Source organism: Cololabis saira, chromosome 8 (assembly GCF_033807715.1).
Source record: "Cololabis saira isolate AMF1-May2022 chromosome 8, fColSai1.1, whole genome shotgun sequence".
In the NCBI taxonomy this organism is placed as follows: domain Eukaryota; kingdom Metazoa; phylum Chordata; class Actinopteri; order Beloniformes; family Belonidae; genus Cololabis; species Cololabis saira.
The window spans coordinates 37,864,459-37,884,207 of record NC_084594.1 but is presented as its reverse complement, the minus strand read 5'-3'; the positions used below and the strand labels follow the sequence as shown (position 1 = coordinate 37,884,207).

Here is a 19,749-nt window from a genome sequence, read left to right as displayed (position 1 = left end):
CGCATAAACCCTCGCCTAAACCCTCGCATAAACCCTCGCATAAACCCTCGCCTAAACCCTCGCATAAACCCTTGCATAAACCCTCGCATAAACCCTCGCATAAGCCCTCGCCTAAACCCTCGCCTAAACCCTCGCCTAAACGCTCGCATAAACCCTCGCCTAAACCCTCGCATAAACCCTCGCATAAACCCTCACCTAAACCCTCGCATAAACCCTCGCATAAACCCTCGCATAAACCCTCGCCTAAACCCTCGCCTAAACCCTCGCCTAAACCCTCGCCTAAACCCTCGCCTAAACCCTCGCATAAACCCTCGCATAAACCCTCGCATAAACCCTCGCATAAACCCTCGCATAAACCCTCGCATAAACCTTCGCCTAAACCCTCGCCTAAACCCTCGCCTAAACCCTCACCTAAACCCTCGCATAAACCCTCGCATAAACCCTCGCCTAAACCCTCGCATAAACCCTCGCATAAACCCTCGCCTAAACCCTCGCATAAACCCTCGCCTAAACCCTCGCATAAACCCTCGCATAAACCCTCGCCTAAACCCTCGCCTAAACCCTCGCCTAAACCCTCGCCTTAACCCTCGCATAAACCCTCGCCTAAACCCTCGCCTAAACCCTCGCATAAACCCTCGCATAAACCCTCGCATAAGCCCTCGCCTAAACCCTCGCCTAAACCCTCGCCTAAACCCTCGCCTAAACCCTCGCATAAACCCTCGCCTAAACCCTCGCCTAAACCTTTTCTCAGCCTTCGCCTAAACCCTCGCCTAAACCCTCGCCTAAACCCTCGCCTAAACCCTCGCATAAACCCTCGCCTAAACCCTCGCCTAAACCCTCGCCTAAACCCTCGCCTAAACCCTCGCCTAAACCCTCGCCTAAACCCTCGCATAAACCCTCGCATAAACCCTCGCATAAACCCTCGCATAAACCCTCGCCTAAACCCTCGCATAAACCCTCGCATAAACCCTCGCCTAAACCCTCGCCTAAACCTTTTCTCAGCCTTCGCCTAAACCCTCGCCTAAACCCTCGCCTAAACCCTCGCCTAAACCTTTTCTCAGCCTTCGCCTAAACCCTCGCATAAACCCTCGCATAAACCCTCGCATAAACCCTCGCCTAAACCCTCGCCTAAACCCTCGCCTAAACCCTCGCCTTAACCCTCGCATAAACCCTCGCATAAACCCTCGCCTAAACCCTCGCCTAAACCCTCGCCTAAACCCTCGCCTAAACCCTCGCCTAAACCCTCGCATAAACCCTCGCATAAACCCTCGCCTAAACCCTCGCCTAAACCCTCGCCTAAAACCTCGCCTAAACCCTCGCATAAACCCTCGCATAAACCCTCGCCTAAACCCTCGCCTAAACCCTCGCCTAAACCCTCGCATAAACCCTCGCATAAACCCTCGCCTAAACCCTCGCCTAAACCCTCGCCTAAACCCTCGCCTTAACCCTCGCCTAAACCCTCGCCTTAACCCTCGCATAAACCCTCGCCTAAACCCTCGCATAAACCCTCGCATAAACCCTCGCCTAAACGCTCGCATAAACCCTCGCATAAACCCTCGCCTAAACCCTCGCATAAACCCTCGCCTAAACCCTCGCATAAACCCTTGCATAAACCCTCGCCTAAACCCTCGCCTAAACCCTCGCATAAACCCTCGCCTAAACCCTCGCATAAACCCTCGCATAAACCCTCGCCTAAACCCTCGCATAAACCCTCACCTAAACCCTCGCCTAAACCCTCGCATAAACCCTCGCATAAACCCTCGCATAAGCCCTCGCCTAAACCCTCGCCTAAACCCTCGCCTAAACCATTTCTCAGCCTTCGCCTAAACCCTCGCCTAAACCCTCGCCTAAACCCTCGCCTAAACCTTTTCTCAGCCTTCGCCTTAACCCTCGCATAAACCCTCGCCTAAACCCTCGCATAAACCCTCGCATAAACCCTCGCCTAAACGCTCGCATAAACCCTCGCATAAACCCTCGCCTAAACCCTCGCATAAACCCTCGCCTAAACCCTCGCATAAACCCTCGCCTAAACCCTCGCATAAACCCTCGCATAAGCCCTCGCCTAAACCCTCGCCTAAACCCTCGCCTAAACCCTCGCCTAAACCCTCGCATAAACCCTCGCCTAAACCCTCGCCTAAACCTTTTCTCAGCCTTCGCCTAAACCCTCGCCTAAACCCTCGCCTAAACCCTCGCCTAAACCCTCGCATAAACCCTCGCATAAACCCTCGCCTAAACCCTCGCCTAAACCCTCGCCTAAACCCTCGCCTAAACCCTCGCATAAACCCTCGCATAAACCTTCGCATAAACCCTCGCATAAACCCTCGCATAAACCTTCGCCTAAACCCTCGCATAAACCCTCGCCTAAACCCTCGCATAAACCCTCGACTAAACCCTCGCCTAAACCCTCGCCTTAACCCTCGCATAAACCCTCGCCTAAACCCTCGCCTAAACCCTCGCATAAACCCTCGCCTAAACCCTCGCATAAACCCTCGCATAAACCCTCGCCTAAACCCTCGCATAAACCCTTGCATAAACCCTCGCATAAACCCTCGCATAAGCCCTCGCCTAAACCCTCGCCTAAACCCTCGCCTAAACGCTCGCATAAACCCTCGCCTAAACCCTCGCATAAACCCTCGCATAAACCCTCACCTAAACCCTCGCATAAACCCTCGCATAAACCCTCGCATAAACCCTCGCCTAAACCCTCGCCTAAACCCTCGCCTAAACCCTCGCCTAAACCCTCGCCTAAACCCTCGCATAAACCCTCGCATAAACCCTCACCTAAACCCTCGCATAAACCCTCGCATAAACCCTCGCATAAACCTTCGCCTAAACCCTCGCCTAAACCCTCGCCTAAACCCTCACCTAAACCCTCGCATAAACCCTCGCCTAAACCCTCGCCTAAACCCTCGCCTAAACCCTCGCCTAAACCCTCGCCTAAACCCTCGCATAAACCCTCGCATAAACCCTCGCCTAAACCCTCGCATAAACCCTCGCATAAACCCTCGCCTAAACCCTCGCCTAAACCTTTTCTCAGCCTTCGCCTAAACCCTCGCCTAAACCCTCGCCTAAACCCTCGCCTAAACCTTTTCTCAGCCTTCGCCTAAACCCTCGCATAAACCCTCGCATAAACCCTCGCATAAACCCTCGCCTAAACCCTCGCCTAAACCCTCGCCTAAACCCTCGCATAAACCCTCGCATAAACCCTCGCCTAAACCCTCGCCTAAACCCTCGCCTAAAACCTCGCATAAACCCTCGCCTAAACCCTCGCCTAAACCCTCGCCTAAACCCTCGCATAAACCCTCGCATAAACCCTCGCATAAACCCTCGCCTAAACCCTCGCCTAAACCCTCGCCTAAACCCTCGCCTTAACCCTCGCATAAACCCTCGCCTAAACCCTCGCATAAACCCTCGCATAAACCCTCGCCTAAACGCTCGCATAAACCCTCGCATAAACCCTCGCCTAAACCCTCGCCTAAACCCTCGCCTAAACCCTCGCATAAACCCTCGCCTAAACCCTCGCATAAACCCTCGCATAAACCCTCGCCTTAACCCTCGCATAAACCCTCGCCTAAACCCTCGCATAAACCCTCGCATAAACCCTCGCCTAAACGCTCGCCTAAACCCTCGCATAAACCCTTGCATAAACCCTCGCCTAAACCCTCGCCTAAACCCTCGCATAAACCCTCGCCTAAACCCTCGCATAAACCCTCGCATAAACCCTCGCCTAAACCCTCGCATAAACCCTCGCATAAACCCTCGCATAAGCCCTCGCCTAAACCCTCGCCTAAACCCTCGCCTAAACCCTCGCCTAAACCATTTCTCAGCCTTCGCCTAAACCCTCGCCTAAACCCTCGCCTAAACCCTCGCCTAAACCTTTTCTCAGCCTTCGCCTTAACCCTCGCATAAACCCTCGCCTAAACCCTCGCATAAACCCTCGCATAAACCCTCGCCTAAACGCTCGCATAAACCCTCGCATAAACCCTCGCCTAAACCCTCGCATAAACCCTCGCCTAAACCCTCGCATAAACCCTTGCATAAACCCTCGCCTAAACCCTCGCCTAAACCCTCGCATAAACCCTCGCCTAAACCCTCGCCTAAACCCTCGCATAAACCCTCGCATAAGCCCTCGCCTAAACCCTCGCCTAAACCCTCGCCTAAACCCTCGCCTAAACCCTCGCATAAACCCTCGCCTAAACCCTCGCCTAAACCTTTTCTCAGCCTTCGCCTAAACCCTCGCCTAAACCCTCGCCTAAACCCTCGCCTAAACCCTCGCATAAACCTTCGCCTAAACCCTCGCATAAACCCTCGCCTAAACCCTCGCATAAACCCTCGCCTAAACCCTCGCCTAAACCCTCGCCTTAACCCTCGCATAAACCCTCGCCTAAACCCTCGCCTAAACCCTCGCATAAACCCTCGCCTAAACCCTCGCATAAACCCTCGCCTAAACCCTCGCATAAACCCTCGCATAAACCCTCGCATAAGCCCTCGCCTAAACCCTCGCCTAAACCCTCGCCTAAACGCTTGCATAAACCCTCGCCTAAACCCTCGCATAAACCCTCGCATAAACCCTCACCTAAACCCTCGCATAAACCCTCGCATAAACCCTCGCATAAACCCTCGCCTAAACCCTCGCCTAAACCCTCGCCTAAACCCTCGCCTAAACCCTCGCCTAAACCCTCGCATAAACCCTCGCATAAACCCTCGCATAAACCCTCGCATAAACCCTCGCATAAACCCTCGCATAAACCTTCGCCTAAACCCTCGCCTAAACCCTCGCCTAAACCCTCACCTAAACCCTCGCATAAACCCTCGCATAAACCCTCGCATAAACCCTCGCATAAACCCTCGCCTAAACCCTCGCATAAACCCTCGCCTAAACCCTCGCATAAACCCTCGCATAAACCCTCGCCTAAACCCTCGCCTAAACCCTCGCCTAAACCCTCGCCTTAACCCTCGCATAAACCCTCGCCTAAACCCTCGCCTAAACCCTCGCCTAAACCCTCGCATAAACGCTCGCATAAACCCTCGCATAAACCCTCGCATAAACCCTCGCCTAAACCCTCGCATAAACCCTCGCATAAACCCTCGCCTAAACCCTCGCCTAAACCCTCGCATAAACCCTCGCATAAGCCCTCGCCTAAACCCTCGCCTAAACCCTCGCCTAAACGCTTGCATAAACCCTCGCCTAAACCCTCGCATAAACCCTCGCATAAACCCTCACCTAAACCCTCGCATAAACCCTCGCATAAACCCTCGCATAAACCCTCGCCTAAACCCTCGCCTAAACCCTCGCCTAAACCCTCGCCTAAACCCTCGCCTAAACCCTCGCATAAACCCTCGCATAAACCCTCGCATAAACCCTCGCATAAACCCTCGCATAAACCCTCGCATAAACCTTCGCCTAAACCCTCGCCTAAACCCTCGCCTAAACCCTCACCTAAACCCTCGCATAAACCCTCGCATAAACCCTCGCATAAACCCTCGCATAAACCCTCGCCTAAACCCTCGCATAAACCCTCGCCTAAACCCTCGCATAAACCCTCGCATAAACCCTCGCCTAAACCCTCGCCTAAACCCTCGCCTAAACCCTCGCCTTAACCCTCGCATAAACCCTCGCCTAAACCCTCGCCTAAACCCTCGCCTAAACCCTCGCATAAACGCTCGCATAAACCCTCGCATAAACCCTCGCATAAACCCTCGCCTAAACCCTCGCATAAACCCTCGCATAAACCCTCGCCTAAACCCTCGCCTAAACCCTCGCATAAACCCTCGCATAAGCCCTCGCCTAAACCCTCGCCTAAACCCTCGCCTAAACCCTCGCCTAAACCCTCGCATAAACCCTCGCCTAAACCCTCGCCTAAACCCTCGCATAAACCCTCGCCTAAACCCTCGCCTAAACCTTTTCTCAGCCTTCGCCTAAACCCTCGCCTAAACCCTCGCCTAAACCCTCGCCTAAACCCTCGCATAAACCCTCGCATAAACCCTCGCCTAAACCCTCGCCTAAACCCTCGCCTAAACCCTCGCCTAAACCCTCGCCTAAACCCTCGCCTAAACCCTCGCATAAACCCTCGCATAAACCCTCGCATAAACCCTCGCCTAAACCCTCGCATAAACCCTCGCATAAACCCTCGCCTAAACCCTCGCCTAAACCTTTTCTCAGCCTTCGCCTAAACCCTCGCCTAAACCCTCGCCTAAACCCTCGCCTAAACCTTTTCTCAGCCTTCGCCTAAACCCTCGCATAAACCCTCGCATAAACCCTCGCATAAACCCTCGCCTAAACCCTCGCCTAAACCCTCGCCTAAACCCTCGCCTAAACCCTCGCATAAACCCTCGCATAAACCCTCGCCTAAACGCTCGCATAAACCCTCGCATAAACCCTCGCCTAAACCCTCGCCTAAACCCTCGCATAAACCCTCGCCTAAACCCTCGCATAAACCCTCGCCTAAACCCTCGCATAAGCCCTCGCCTAAACCCTCGCCTAAACCCTCGCCTAAACCCTCGCCTAAACCCTCGCATAAACCCTCGCCTAAACCCTCGCCTAAACCCTCGCCTAAACCCTCGCCTAAACCCTCGCATAAACCCTCGCCTAAACCCTCGCCTAAACCCTCGCATAAACCCTCGCCTAAACCCTCGCCTAAACCTTTTCTCAGCCTTCGCCTAAACCCTCGCCTAAACCCTCGCCTAAACCCTCGCCTAAACCCTCGCATAAACCCTCGCATAAACCCTCGCCTAAACCCTCGCCTAAACCCTCGCCTAAACCCTCGCCTAAACCCTCGCCTAAACCCTCGCATAAACCCTCGCATAAACCCTCGCATAAACCCTCGCATAAACCCTCGCCTAAACCCTCGCCTAAACCCTCGCATAAACCCTCGCCTAAACCCTCGCCTAAACCATTTCTCAGCCTTCGCCTAAACCCTCGCCTAAACCCTCGCCTAAACCCTCGCCTAAACCTTTTCTCAGCCTTCGCCTAAACCCTCGCATAAACCCTCGCATAAACCCTCGCATAAACCCTCGCCTAAACCCTCGCCTAAACCCTCGCCTAAACCCTCGCCTAAACCCTCGCCTAAACCCTCGCCTAAACCCTCGCATAAACCCTCGCATAAACCCTCGCCTAAACCCTCGCCTAAACCCTCGCCTAAAACCTCGCCTAAACCCTCGCATAAACCCTCGCCTAAACCCTCGCATAAACCCTCGCATAAACCCTCGCCTAAACCTTTTCTCAGCCTTCGCCTAAACCCTCGCCTAAACCCTCGCATAAACCCTTGCATAAGCCCTCGCCTAAACCCTCGCCTAAACCCTCGCATAAGCCCTCTCCTAAAACCTTGCCTAAGCCCTCACCTAAGCACTCCCCTAAACCCTCTCCTAAATTCTCGCCTAAGCCCTCGCCTAAACCTTTTCTCAGCCTTCGCCTAAGTCCTTGCCTAGACCTTCGCCTAAACCTTCGCCTAAGCCCTCGCTTAAGCCCCCGCCTAAACTTTCGCCTAAAGCCTGAATTATGGTTCTGCGTCAAACCAACGCAGAGCACACATCGTCACCGTGACGCCGTTGTGAACCCTTCGGACTTCTCCGTCACACCATTTCATCGTGGTGCAGTACCCCCGTGACCGCTAATTTGCAATCTTTTTCTGAATGGTTTATCCGACTTTTTCCGGTCACAGTGAATCAAAGAGAAAAGGACAACTATTGTGCAAAAAACCAAAACAAAAAAAATCACACATACACAAAGAAAAGAACGCTGAAAGTTCACGACTGCTTCAAACCGGAAACCGGAAATGTACTGCTACCAAGCGAACCAATCACAGCCCTCTCCGTCTGCGTTGGGTCTGCGTCGCCTCGACGCGTAGTTACAATTTTCGGGATGTGCACGTCAGTGACGGCGTCAGTGACGGCGTGTGGTCTGCGTCGACGTGTACCACACGCCATAGGCACAGCGTCGTTTTGACGCAGAACCATAACTCAAGCTTAAGCACCCGCCTAAACCCTCACCTAAGCCCTCGCCTAAACCTTTTCTTAGCCTTCGCCTAAGTCCTTGCCTAAACCTTCACTAAGTCCTCCCCTAAATCCTTGCCTAAGCCCTGACCCACTGTACAGAGGTGCAGTTTGCTAGAACACTGTGGTATTACCATCAAAATGCTGTACTTCTGCTGAGCTCCCTTGTTCTTGGCTGGGAACTGCTGCTCTGCATTACCACCCCATAAAGTGTGAAATGCGTGTGGCAGCAAACATACAATATTCTCATATCAGGAAGCCAGGAATCAGAAAAGGCTGTTACTGTAACCACGACAACTGCTTTTTCTCCTCAGAACCACGGAGTCGTCAGTCAGGATGCCCCCATCAAAGAAAATGGCTCCCCTGTAAGTGTTGTGACAGTCACATTACAGCAGCCGTGTGTGTGTGTGTGGTGGTACGACGAATGTGAATCATGTTTTGGGAACCAGATGTTGACAGGACATATTGTATTTGATGTTGTAATAATGGTTATATTTATGATTTTATATGAATATGCGCTGCAGGCATAGTTTAACTGATTAAAGTTACGTCCAGATGCCCATAAACACCGGCACAGACGTGATCAAAGTGTAGACATCAGCTTTAATTTAAGAGGCTTCACAAAAATGTGGAATTTAGCGTTTAAGAATTATAATAAATAAAGTAGCTTCATTTTCAAGGACATTATTGTAAATGTAACCATAATTTGTAGCACCTAGATGAAACTCTGCCTGACAACTGGGGTCCATGGACCTGATTCTTAGTTTCATCCTTGGAACATTTGCAAGCATTTACACTAATCTCATCAAGAAAGATGATGAAACACGAGGAAATGCTTCTCCTCTGCTGATGAAATTCTGTACGGCGCACAAATACACAAATACATGGGAGACAAAAAAACGGAAAAGGATATTTGACCCATGGATGACTTAAATTCAGCTTAGTTATGAAACCCGGAGGCCCACAGCCACCCTGACCCTCAGGTTCAGCTGATCTCTTTGGAGCCAGAAGGAAAGTTGATATTACGGAAATAATTGTGATAATGATTAGCGTAAACATTTGCCCACTTACTATCTAATGGCTTGGAAGGGTGCTCATTGGAGCAGGAGATGTTTTCAACCCAGCAGGAGAAGCCAGTGGTCATTGGAGAACCAGCCTCTTCCTCACTGGTTTCACTTCCGGCACCTTGTTGCGTCATCTGAGAGTGAGTCCTTCCCACGCTCTGCTCTTGCTGCTTCGGCAGAGAGGGAGTGTTTGGCTGATAAATCAATGTTCCAGAGGTGCTTTTTAACACCCCGGTCCATTGCCATCCCTATGACATGCCCTGTCTGCACTCAGTGTGATATGGAGCTTTTCCACTAGTACCTACTCAGCCCGACTCCACTCGCCTCGCCCTCGTTTATATTCAATAACCAGATCAGAAGTAGGAGGTTGGAGTGAAGCTGCTGTGACGTATTTGATTGTGTGATCTAAACGGAGAAGACAACAACACTAAAGATGTAGAACCTGGAGGAGATGATAGATGTGCTGCTGGTCTGTGGCTTGTGTTCCATATCAAGTCAAAAAATGAGAGAGAGAGAAGCTTCAAGCGGCAACACTTTTTTTTTTGTTAGTTTGTCTCTGCGCTGCTGAAAAGTCAGCTGGAGCCGTGAGCAGCTATGAAGTGACAGAGCTCCTGGTAGATCTGGTCGTTCCTTATCGCCCGTCTAGACCCCTGTTTAATTCTCTCCTCAGCACCAGGTTTATGAACATCTGCACCTCAGAGTTGGATCAGAAACAGACGCTTGCGCTGCCATTGCTGGTCGAATAAAATGAACAAAAAGCCGCTGTCAGAGTCTCTTTCTCTGATTTCCTCCTCCTGACTCAGACGTCTGACTCCAACCCCCCGACCAATCGGTGGCCTGTAGTGTGATGACGTCAGATACAGCCCGACTCAGCCGCTTAGAACCTCGGCAGAATAGTTACAGAAAAAGCATCTACTCGGCACGTTAGACCCCTAGTGGAAAAGGGCAAAGGCAATCGAGTCGGGCTGAGTAGCTACTAGTGGAAAAGCACCAATAGTCTCCTTCACTGCGCGGCTCGGTTGGTGCAGCGTCAGATTTTCCCTTTGTGGGTGTTCAAGTCCCCTCTCCTTTTGCTTCGGGGATGCGTCAGGAAACGGCATCTGGCCTAAAACCTGTGCCAGCTCGATGTGCGGACTATGCTGTCTGCTGTGGAAACCCTCCGCTGGTAGGGACTAAGCTGACATAGAGTGGATGGGTGGATGTATGGATGAAGCTTAGCTGGCTTAACTCATTTCAATATGTTAATACTGTATGTCTTTGTATTCATCCAAATCAAATCTGCCCAAACATCTTAATCCGCTTAGTTAGATTCAACTTTTTAGCAGTTCGCTGTAGACAAAAACAGCAGTTCAAACATGATTTGTCCAGAAACAACAATGTGTACTTCTAGGTACAGTAGCATGCTTTAATTGTTGATCAGAACAGTCCAATCACTAAATCTAAACTGATTTAAACATTTCATAATGTGTAAGGTTCCTCAGTGAACATTTGGTCACTTACATGTCACACCTGTCAGCTCTGTGCCGGTCTACCTGGGCATGATTACATGTCAGTGTGTGTGTGTGTGTGTGTGTGTGTGTGTGTGTGTGTGTGTGTGTGTGTGACACTGCCCTGCTCTGCAGATAAAGGCTGGCACCCAAGGGAGGGAGTCTGCTGTGTCCCCACTGACCATCACTGCTGAGAGCGTCACCTCGGCAACCACAACACAAGTTACCAAGGTAACGCCATATCTGTTTCCATGGTTGCTGCTCATCACCAGAGCTTGGCACCAGCATCACCACACGCAAATCATGTGAAATAATACCGTACAGTTATATCAGCTCGTAACAGTGACACAATTTTATTTCACTTTCAAAGTGTTCAAATGATTTTAATGCCATAAATATTTTTCTAGGATCGATGCAGCTTTGGTGATAAGGCAGAGTTTTGAATTACAGACCTGTGCAATGTTGTGCCTTCTGTTTTCATGACACAGATCTGTTTGGACTAAATAACACAGCCATAAATTGAATATTACATTTCTTTTTTATGTTAAAGATCTAATTTAACATTTTGTCAAGAATCCTTTGCGAGTCATCAGTGCCTGAACTCCAACTCTTATATTTATATCATAGTTATATTATATTTACGATAGAGCTTATATCTTGTATTAAACAGGTTATTTTTGTAAAAATGATATATATTTATAAAAATTAGTGTAAAGTATAAAAAATAATACAGACATATAATTTATTTATTTGTTTAGTTGTGGAAAGGGGGTGGGATTAAATAAGTTTATACTTCCTCCCAATCCTTTTCGAACATGTAACTGAAATATGTGTTTTTTCTTTATGTGGTGGAATGTCCACCTGTATTTGTTTTCTTATCTTTTTTCTTGTTTTTTATACATGTTCGAAAAAAACAAACGAAAAAAAAAACAAATGAACCAACAAGTTTTCAGATGTTACTTCGTGTTTTTCATCATGAATGTTCAAACATTTCTGAGTGCTTTTTTACCACTCTATTAAAATAATTTTATTCAAAGACGAGGCTTCCCAAAAAACTTTTCAGCTTTTCCAATCTGACATTTCTGTCTCTGAACATCTGGTTCCTGAAGAGGAGAGAACTCACAAACATGTCCTACGTGCAACAGGTGAAGTCTCACTGCATAAAAGTGTAAATAAAGATAAATATATGTTGCACATTCTTGGCTGCAGGTGGACGGAGGAAACAAGAAGTCAAATACAAAATCAGATCTTTTATGAACAGAAATAATTCCTCAAAAACGTATTTGATATCGAACTTCACTAGTCCTGCAGCGTTGAAGCCTTGGTTAGGATTTACACAGCGTTTAATAAGGGCTGGAATTTAGAGACAACTCCGATTATCTGCTGGTGTAACCAGGTAGACAGTAAATCAGTTTTACACAGTATTTTGTTATAAAGACAGGAAATAGTTGATTTTTGACTTCATGCATTCTACAGACTGTGAAAGGAGGATATTCGGAGACCAGGATCGAAAAAAGGATTATCATCACAGGAGATGACGATGTGGACCAGCATCAGGTGACACTTCCTCACTGGAATCAGATCGCTTTTGCCTCAAGTATCTGCTCTCATTTCATGATTTCAAGCATACTTGATCATTGTTGGTGATGTTATGACTGATCACAATCAGCAGTGATTACAGTGACCTTTGAAACCCTTAGAGGTCAGAAACCTTAATGCTGGCAGTCTTTGATGATGTTATTGGTGTTTGCAGGTGCTTATGTCCATATTTATGGGCATGCCAAGTAATGGCATGACCATATTGCAATCGTCCAGAATGGCCCAAAGGGCAATGTTGCTAGCATTTTGCTAACAAGCTAAAGTCGCAAAAGTCCCACTGCGCACCAGCGGGTGTACAGCATGACCCCGCTCTGATGTGGAAAAAAAAATCCCCAAAATATATAACACGGCCGGAAAAACCTGAAAAATGAAGGCGATATATTAGTATACAGAAAAGGTTTCCCTTTTCTTATTATTCCACACTCTTTTTTCGTCCGTTAATGCGGCCCAAACCGCACCGTGCACCCATGCATGGCATACATCGTTGGATGCGACTCCATCGTGCCTCGATGGGCATTACTTTTCTCAGTCAAAAGTGTTACCGTGGCAACACTACACGCCAAAAAGCAAAAAAAAAGGCGAAAATTCGGACGCTTATTGCTCGGCCGAACTTTATCGTAGAGACATCGTTCAAACTTTCAAACACTCTGCCCAATTGGCAATAACGGACCGTACAACCTCATTATGCCAACTATTACAGTCTTTGCGATATTTACCTTTCTTTTTTTTTTATTTCAATTTCACTTTGGACGCTTGTTGCTAGGCAACAGGTTATCGTAGAGACATCGTACAAATGTTCCCCGACTCGGCACGCTGTGGACTTCAACATATTCAAATTTCATGAAGCTGTGATTTAAGGACATTTTATGTCAAAATCCATGACAAATGGCCCCATTCATTCGGATGGGGTTTTTTACCATGGTGAAAAAAAAACCAATCCGTTAATGTAGGCTGAACCGGAACGTGCACCCATGCACGGCATACATCGTTAGATGCGTCTCCATCGTGCCTCGATGGGCATTACTTTTCTCAGTCAAAAGCGTTACCGTGGGGACGCTAGATGCCAAAAAGCGCGCCCCATTAATATTGGGAGCACAGGAATGAATGAAATGCAACTGACATAGAACCCCCCCCCGAACACAACCACTACAGCCCCAAACCAAAGCAGCGAGAGGGGACGAATGGGCAGTAGGGCATGCCCATATCAAAATTTCATGAAATTTTCTAGTTTATGTTCATATTGTTGTGATATGCATTTGTAACTCTGCTGCCAGTCTTAGCCAGATCATTCTTCCCTGATTAAATAAAGGTTAAGTTTCTCTTGTAACCCTTGACTGAGATGACCTGTGTCCTCTATGACTCCAGGCCCTCGCCATGGCGATCCAGGAGGCAAAGCAGCAGCATCCTGACATGCTGGTCACCAAAGCGGTGGTAATCAGGGAAACGGAGCCTCCCGCGGAGGAGCGGCAGCAGAGGACAGAGGTGGGCCACGGTTCAAGCATGCCGTTCAAGCGTAACTTGTATTGTTTCATCGTTCTGTGGAGAAGGATTCATTAACATGCCTGCGAGGCCCGGAGGATTTGTCGAGCATCAGTTCACCACACAGGGATGCAAAATAACCTGTAACGTGCCAGTACGATAGAGTGACACAGACGCGAGCTGACAGTCTGAGGAGTTTTCTTCAACCGTCATTTGTTATATTGTTAAAACGACAGACTTGTCAGTCCGTTGTCGGGTCTGAAACTGCAGCAGAGCACTGCAGACATTTATACAGCATCCCCATAAAAGTCTTCTGACTTGATCTCTGCACAACTCCTCCAGCATCCAGGTCACTTTCATCTTTCCAAGGCAAGATGCAAGTATACCTGTCAACCATGTGTTAATAATAATAACAAGTTCAAGTCCAGTAAACTTTCAAACAATTATTTTAAATAATTTATTAACAATTAATGCTTCACTATGTCAAAAACAAATTTTGCTTGCTGGCCTAACAGCAGCAAAAAAGTTAATTGCAGTAAGATGGAAACCACCACACATGCTTAACATCTCCCATTGGTATTTGACTTTTCTTGATATTATCTATCTGGAAATATCTACAGCCCCAATCCATAATGCAAAACAACAAAATATTTTATTTTGGTTTATAGCAGCAGATCAAATTAAAGCCAAACTTGAAAGATGTATTTAAAATAGATATAGACTACCTTGTTGCAGCTATCCTTGTCCAGTTTTTGATATTATTATGTTTTGCCTTCTTTTTATTCTGTCCTTTTTTTTTGTTTGTTTGTTTTTTATTGTTGTATTATCTTTTTTCTGTTTTCTTTATTATTAATTATTAATTGTTTTCATTGAATGCTTAGGTCCGAGGCGTGGGTTTGGAAGGGGGTGAAAATATGTGTATAACGTTTGTTTGACATCATTGTGGATGCCACCGTTTATAATTAAAAAAAAAAGAAATATAAATAAAAACATTTGATCACAAAAAAAAATAATAACAATAAAAAACACCTGAGAGAAATCCCCCGTTAACCCTTGTGCTGTCTTCGGGTCAAGGAAGGAGGAAGAGAAGAAGGGAGGAAAGAAGGAAGGAAGGAAGAATGAAAAGAAGGAAAGAAAGAAGGAAGGGCTGAAAACAAGGAAAGAAGGAAGGAAGGAAGGAAGGAAGGGAGAAAAGAGGAAGGAAGGAAGGAAGGAAGGAAGGAAGGAAGGAAGGAAGGAAGGAAGGAAGGAAGGAAGGAAGGAAGGAAGGAAGGAAGGAAGGAAGGAAGGAAGGAAGGAAGGAAGGAGGAAGGGAAGAAGGAAGGAGAGAGCAGGAGGATAGAAGGAAGGAAGGGAAAAAGGAAGGAAGGAAGGAAGGGAGAAAAGAGGAAGGAAGGAAGGAAGGAAGGAAGGAAGGAAGGAAGGAAGGGAGGAAGGGAGAAAAGAGGAAGGAAGGAAGGAAGGAAGGAAGGAAGGAAGGAAGGCAGGCAGGCAGGCAGGCAGGCAGGGAAGAAGGAAGGAAGGAAGGAAGGAAGGAAGGAAGGAAGCAAGGAAGGAGGAAGGGAAGAAGGAAGGAGAGAGCAGGAGGATAGAAGGAAGGAAGGGAAAAAGGAAGGAATGAAGGAAGGAAGGGAGAAAAGAGGAAGGAAGGCAGGCAGGCAGGGAAGAAGGAAGGAAGGAAGGAAGGAAGGGAAGAAGGAAGGAGAGAGCAGGAGGAATTAGGTCATTTTGACCCAAAGACAGTACAAGGGTTAATAAAACTGTGGTGGAGAAAAAGGTTCAACAATCCAAATCTTCACCAGGATCCAAGAAGTCAAACTGCAAACATGCTTTGGGACGTGCACGTTCATGTCAGCTGTGTGTGTGTTTTGGGACGTGCACGTTCATGTCAGCTGTGTGTGTTTTGTGTCATCACAGTCCTGATGGGACGGCGCGGCCTGTGAGACGGACGGGAGAGGAGCCTCCAGCTGTGTATATTCTGCCCCGCTAAGCAGCATGCCACCGACCGGTGTAGGAGGACTCTCCGTCGCCACGGCGCACGCGTCAACCCCAGGACAGACTGAGTTCTGAGAAGCAGTAGACCTCCTATCCCTTTAGACGACAACTGTGACTGCCTCTCATACGGCCCGGACCGCGGTCCCGGACCATTCCAGCCCTCCACCCCGTACGGAAAACTGAATCTGACGGGTTCTGGCTCCTGTGAAACAACGATCCCCCTCCCCCCCTTTCTTTGAGAAATGGTTTCTTCCTATTTAGAGGTCCCAGACATCCTGCTCACCATTGTCACCTCCTCGCTGTGACACTCCAGTTAAATCAACTGCTGTCTTATTAGCTTTTTACATTTTTATCTATAGAGAATCTTTACTTATGTTCAGTGTTGCCTGTTTATCAACATGTATAATATCAGATGATTATAATCTGCATGATCAATTAATAATAGCAGAGGGAATGGAAAGAATGGACATGCCCGTATGTGAGACTGTGGGGAAGCTCTGTGATGACGGCAGAGGGAGAAACCTAAAGGAATGGCTGTGGACGGACCGGCAGACGCTGGAGCAGAGAGCTAGAACCGGTCCCGGGTCTCCATCATGGCGACCGTCGCCGCCGTCATCCCACATCAGTGTTACCGTCGCATCATGGTGACGGCGTGGCACCGACAGAAACACCGTCATAGGAGTTTTACATGGATTTTAGGAGAAATCATTTTTGTCTGTGTTGAGTTTCACAAATGTGCTAATGTTTTTGTTGCTTTTTCTACTTACTTGATTTTACTGATCCTGTTGTTCTTGTGCTTTGGACCATTTCAGTCTATCTGTAAGAACATTTTTCTGGCCAACTTTAATCTGAAGTTAATCACGGAGCGGTCGCTAAGCGCCAGCTCGGCTCGTTGTGAAGTGGGCTTGTGTTGGACCCTGGATGGTGGTAGTGCATCAGAACCTGCCTCGGAGCTTCATATTTATGTATTTGACCACTCAGATTGATTCAGCGTGAGCTGCAAACACAACTTTGACATATCCATATAATGTAACAACATTTACATTTAATGAACCACCTAATATGCTGGTACAGTCATGATCACAATGGACAGCCTCCACTCATATTAGGTCCTCATAAAAGACAGAAGAAGCGACCAGCTCGTCCTTAGCAGACCCTCAGAATCAGGAAACAGCCTGAGATGGAGAGAATCAGTTGACGTGTTGCAAAATATCATGATGAGTTTAACTAAATCGTTGTCAACGTGCAGAGCGGATGCTCCCTTGTGTAAAACTAGTCAGTTGGACTTCTCTGACTTGGTCTTGGTAGGTTCCAGTCCTCTGGTTTTACAGCGTGGTTTCAGTTCAAGCAGCACTATGTAACTTTTCCACCTTAATATCATATTTCCAGAGTCATTGTGATGGTACATCGACTTCCAACAGGTTTAATGAACCTCTGTCATGGTCTGAGGGGTCTGTATCACCTTCACTGGCACTATGTAACTTTGAGGTGCATGGTAGGAACCCTGCCACACTAAAAAACTACACATTTTTACGGCTTTGACTGCTTTACGGCATATGTCACTTCCCCCTCCTTCCTGATTCGTAGTCGAGACGAAAATGTACAAAAACATAACCTTCCACAGTATAGCACAAACAAACACTCACACAGACCGGGGTCGGATCAAAACACGGGTTTTATTCCCCACTTCTCCAGCTAAACGCAGTTGCTGGCCAGCTCTCTGCGGTGCGATTAACCCCAATTTTCAGATAAAACTAGTTTGTTGAGGAAAAGATATTAACTCTTATTTGTAGCTGCAGAGGAAAAAAATAATCTCACAAGGAAAACAAAAATATTGCTCACGACTCAGAGTCTCTTCAGCATAATATAGCAGTCAAAAAAAAAGAAAAGAGAAGTAAGAGTAATACAAAACATGTACTGTATGTTGTACTATTATACAAATTTATTGAAACACATGGCGAGTCAAACATTTACCAAAGCAGCTGCCAAACACTCTTAAACAAGGTAGCCTAAGACGTTGGTTGTGCAGAACTGCGGCAATAAATCCTCATCGGAGCTCCACTCTTTGATAGGGATTTCATATGAACCCAAACCATTAATAATCATTATTTTCTCCATATACCGCTCCCTGGCTCCCTTGTTTAAGGTATCCCGGTAAATTACAGTTCCTTTCCAGCAGTTTAACATCTTTTTTTTTGCGTTCTGTCTGTTCACTTGGTGAAACAGAAAAGTAGTTTTGAAAGTCCGTCCCGTCTTCATTCGCTATCAAAACAAATGCACGCGATGGGCACAGGATCTTTCCAGGCAGTACGCGCTGGTGCTCATGGGAAACGTAGTGTTCTTTCTGGTAAAGCACTACCGCTTTTGTCCAAAGGAGCCGCCAAACTCAACAAAAGCGGAAAGTTACATTGTGCTGCTTTAAATGACTCTGTTAGCGCTCGTTTGCGTACGTCTCTCTGAAGGTCCCATCAGTCAGAGGGAATACTGGACCTTGATTGGACCATTCTCTTCCTTTTCAGCCACCCTGTCGCTGATTTGGTGGTGTGGTTTTGACCGGGCCCAGCTTTGGTCAGTCTTTAGCCGTCAAAGCACCCAGTAAAACTCAGCTGCGGCCAGGTTCCTGGTTCAAATCCTGCGGGAGTCTTTCTGTGTGGGGTGTGAGTTCTCCTGCACAGGCTTTCTTCAAGTAATCCAGCTTCTTCTCACTGTCCAAAAACATGTCAAGCATTGATTGTTATTCCCCATTAGAGCGAGGATGAGCGGCAGCAGATCCCTGTGACGCTGTACGGGAACAAGTGTTCATAGATAATCGATACATGTTGCTCTTTGGTAAAACGCCTCCACTCCGGCCTCGTACGGCCTTGTGGGACATGCATTGTTCCCTGGAGTTTGTTGACAGGCAACTTTGCCAACTTAAGCTGTTCTTTTACCCACACTCCAGACCTGCATTGTCTTTTTTTTATGTAAAGACACATCATTTAATATTTGATATGAATAACTGAGGTCTGTAGACTCTTAGACTTTGATTATTTATGTTTTTATCTTCGCAGTTTTGGGGGAACCTGTTGGTCCGGAGAATACTGGCTACTGACTTGAATGTTGGGTTTAAATTGTGAATCATCTTCCCCACTGCAGAATGATTTAAGATCATTGCTCCTTGGCATTTTGCTCGAACCCCCACCTGAACACACGAGACCTGCAAACACACACGTTCTGCTTTTATTGAACTCAATGACGACCAATTAATTCAGTTTTTCACACCCTGTCTCTGCGGTCCGTCTCTGTCATCCACCTGTCCATCTTCTTTATTCCATCTTCTTTATCCCCTCCATGGTCAGAGGCACAGGGGACCGGGTCATGAAAAGATTTGTTTTGTTATAAAAAAGATATTTATTACAGCTGCTTCTCACAGTTGTGTTTAAAGAGTTTCTATCATGCATTAGCATGTTTATAGATACAACTCAAAAAATTCCAAAATAGTAAGATTAACATGGCTGCCTTTCTATTTATCTGTTGGTTTTAATTTGAAAGTGATTTGATCTGAGTTCTAACTTAGAAAGCCTCTTTGAAAGCCCACGATGCACCGTCAGTCCATAGTGCATGTTGGCCGGTAAACATCTCCACATGCCCAGAGTGACCTTTAATACTATACTATGCATCACTTATCAATTCTAGTCCCACAGATGGAGCCCGACGTTGCCGTTCTGAACCTCTGCGTTACCGTTAACCGAGGCAGTGAAGCGCACTGTTTGTGAGGTTTGCAATAAGCATCCATTCCTCTCATCCTGTCCTCTAAAGGGAGAAAACTGTGAACTCTAACGTGTATTGAAGCATAACCAAAACCTATAATACAGTTGTAGAGTGATATTTAAAGAATCTTTTCCAGCGTTTGTGGTCATGGCTTTGTCGCCCTCATCGTCTACTCTTCCAGCTACTGACTTTACTGAAGTTGTCAACCTGCTGCTGAAATGTCTGTGGAAACAAGATTGTAATCCTGCTGATGTGTATATTATATTTTGCTTTATTTTTGTTTTAATCCTATTTTGTTCCTGGTCATTTGACACTGGACTGTTTGTGAAGGCACTTTGTTTGCACATCTGTAAACTGCTGGGTAAAACAACCTGGACACACTG

General features: G+C 47.4%; 1 protein-coding gene across 4 annotated transcripts in view; it reads left to right on the top strand.

Annotated features, from left to right (window-relative positions):
• Positions 1-19,492, top strand: part of LOC133448933 (band 4.1-like protein 1) — a 127,894-nt gene extending 108,402 nt beyond the window's left edge. For all 4 annotated transcript variants that reach the window (XM_061727953.1, XM_061727952.1, XM_061727951.1 and 1 more), the window contains 5 exons: positions 8,307-8,357; positions 10,679-10,774; positions 12,020-12,100; positions 13,508-13,624; positions 15,539-19,492. In XM_061727953.1, the coding sequence (XP_061583937.1) occupies positions 8,307-8,357; positions 10,679-10,774; positions 12,020-12,100; positions 13,508-13,624; positions 15,539-15,544 (351 nt within the window). In that variant the 3' untranslated portion in view covers positions 15,545-19,492. The remainder of the gene's footprint in view (positions 1-8,306; positions 8,358-10,678; positions 10,775-12,019; positions 12,101-13,507; positions 13,625-15,538) is intronic.
• The last annotated feature ends 257 nt before the right edge of the window (positions 19,493-19,749 follow it).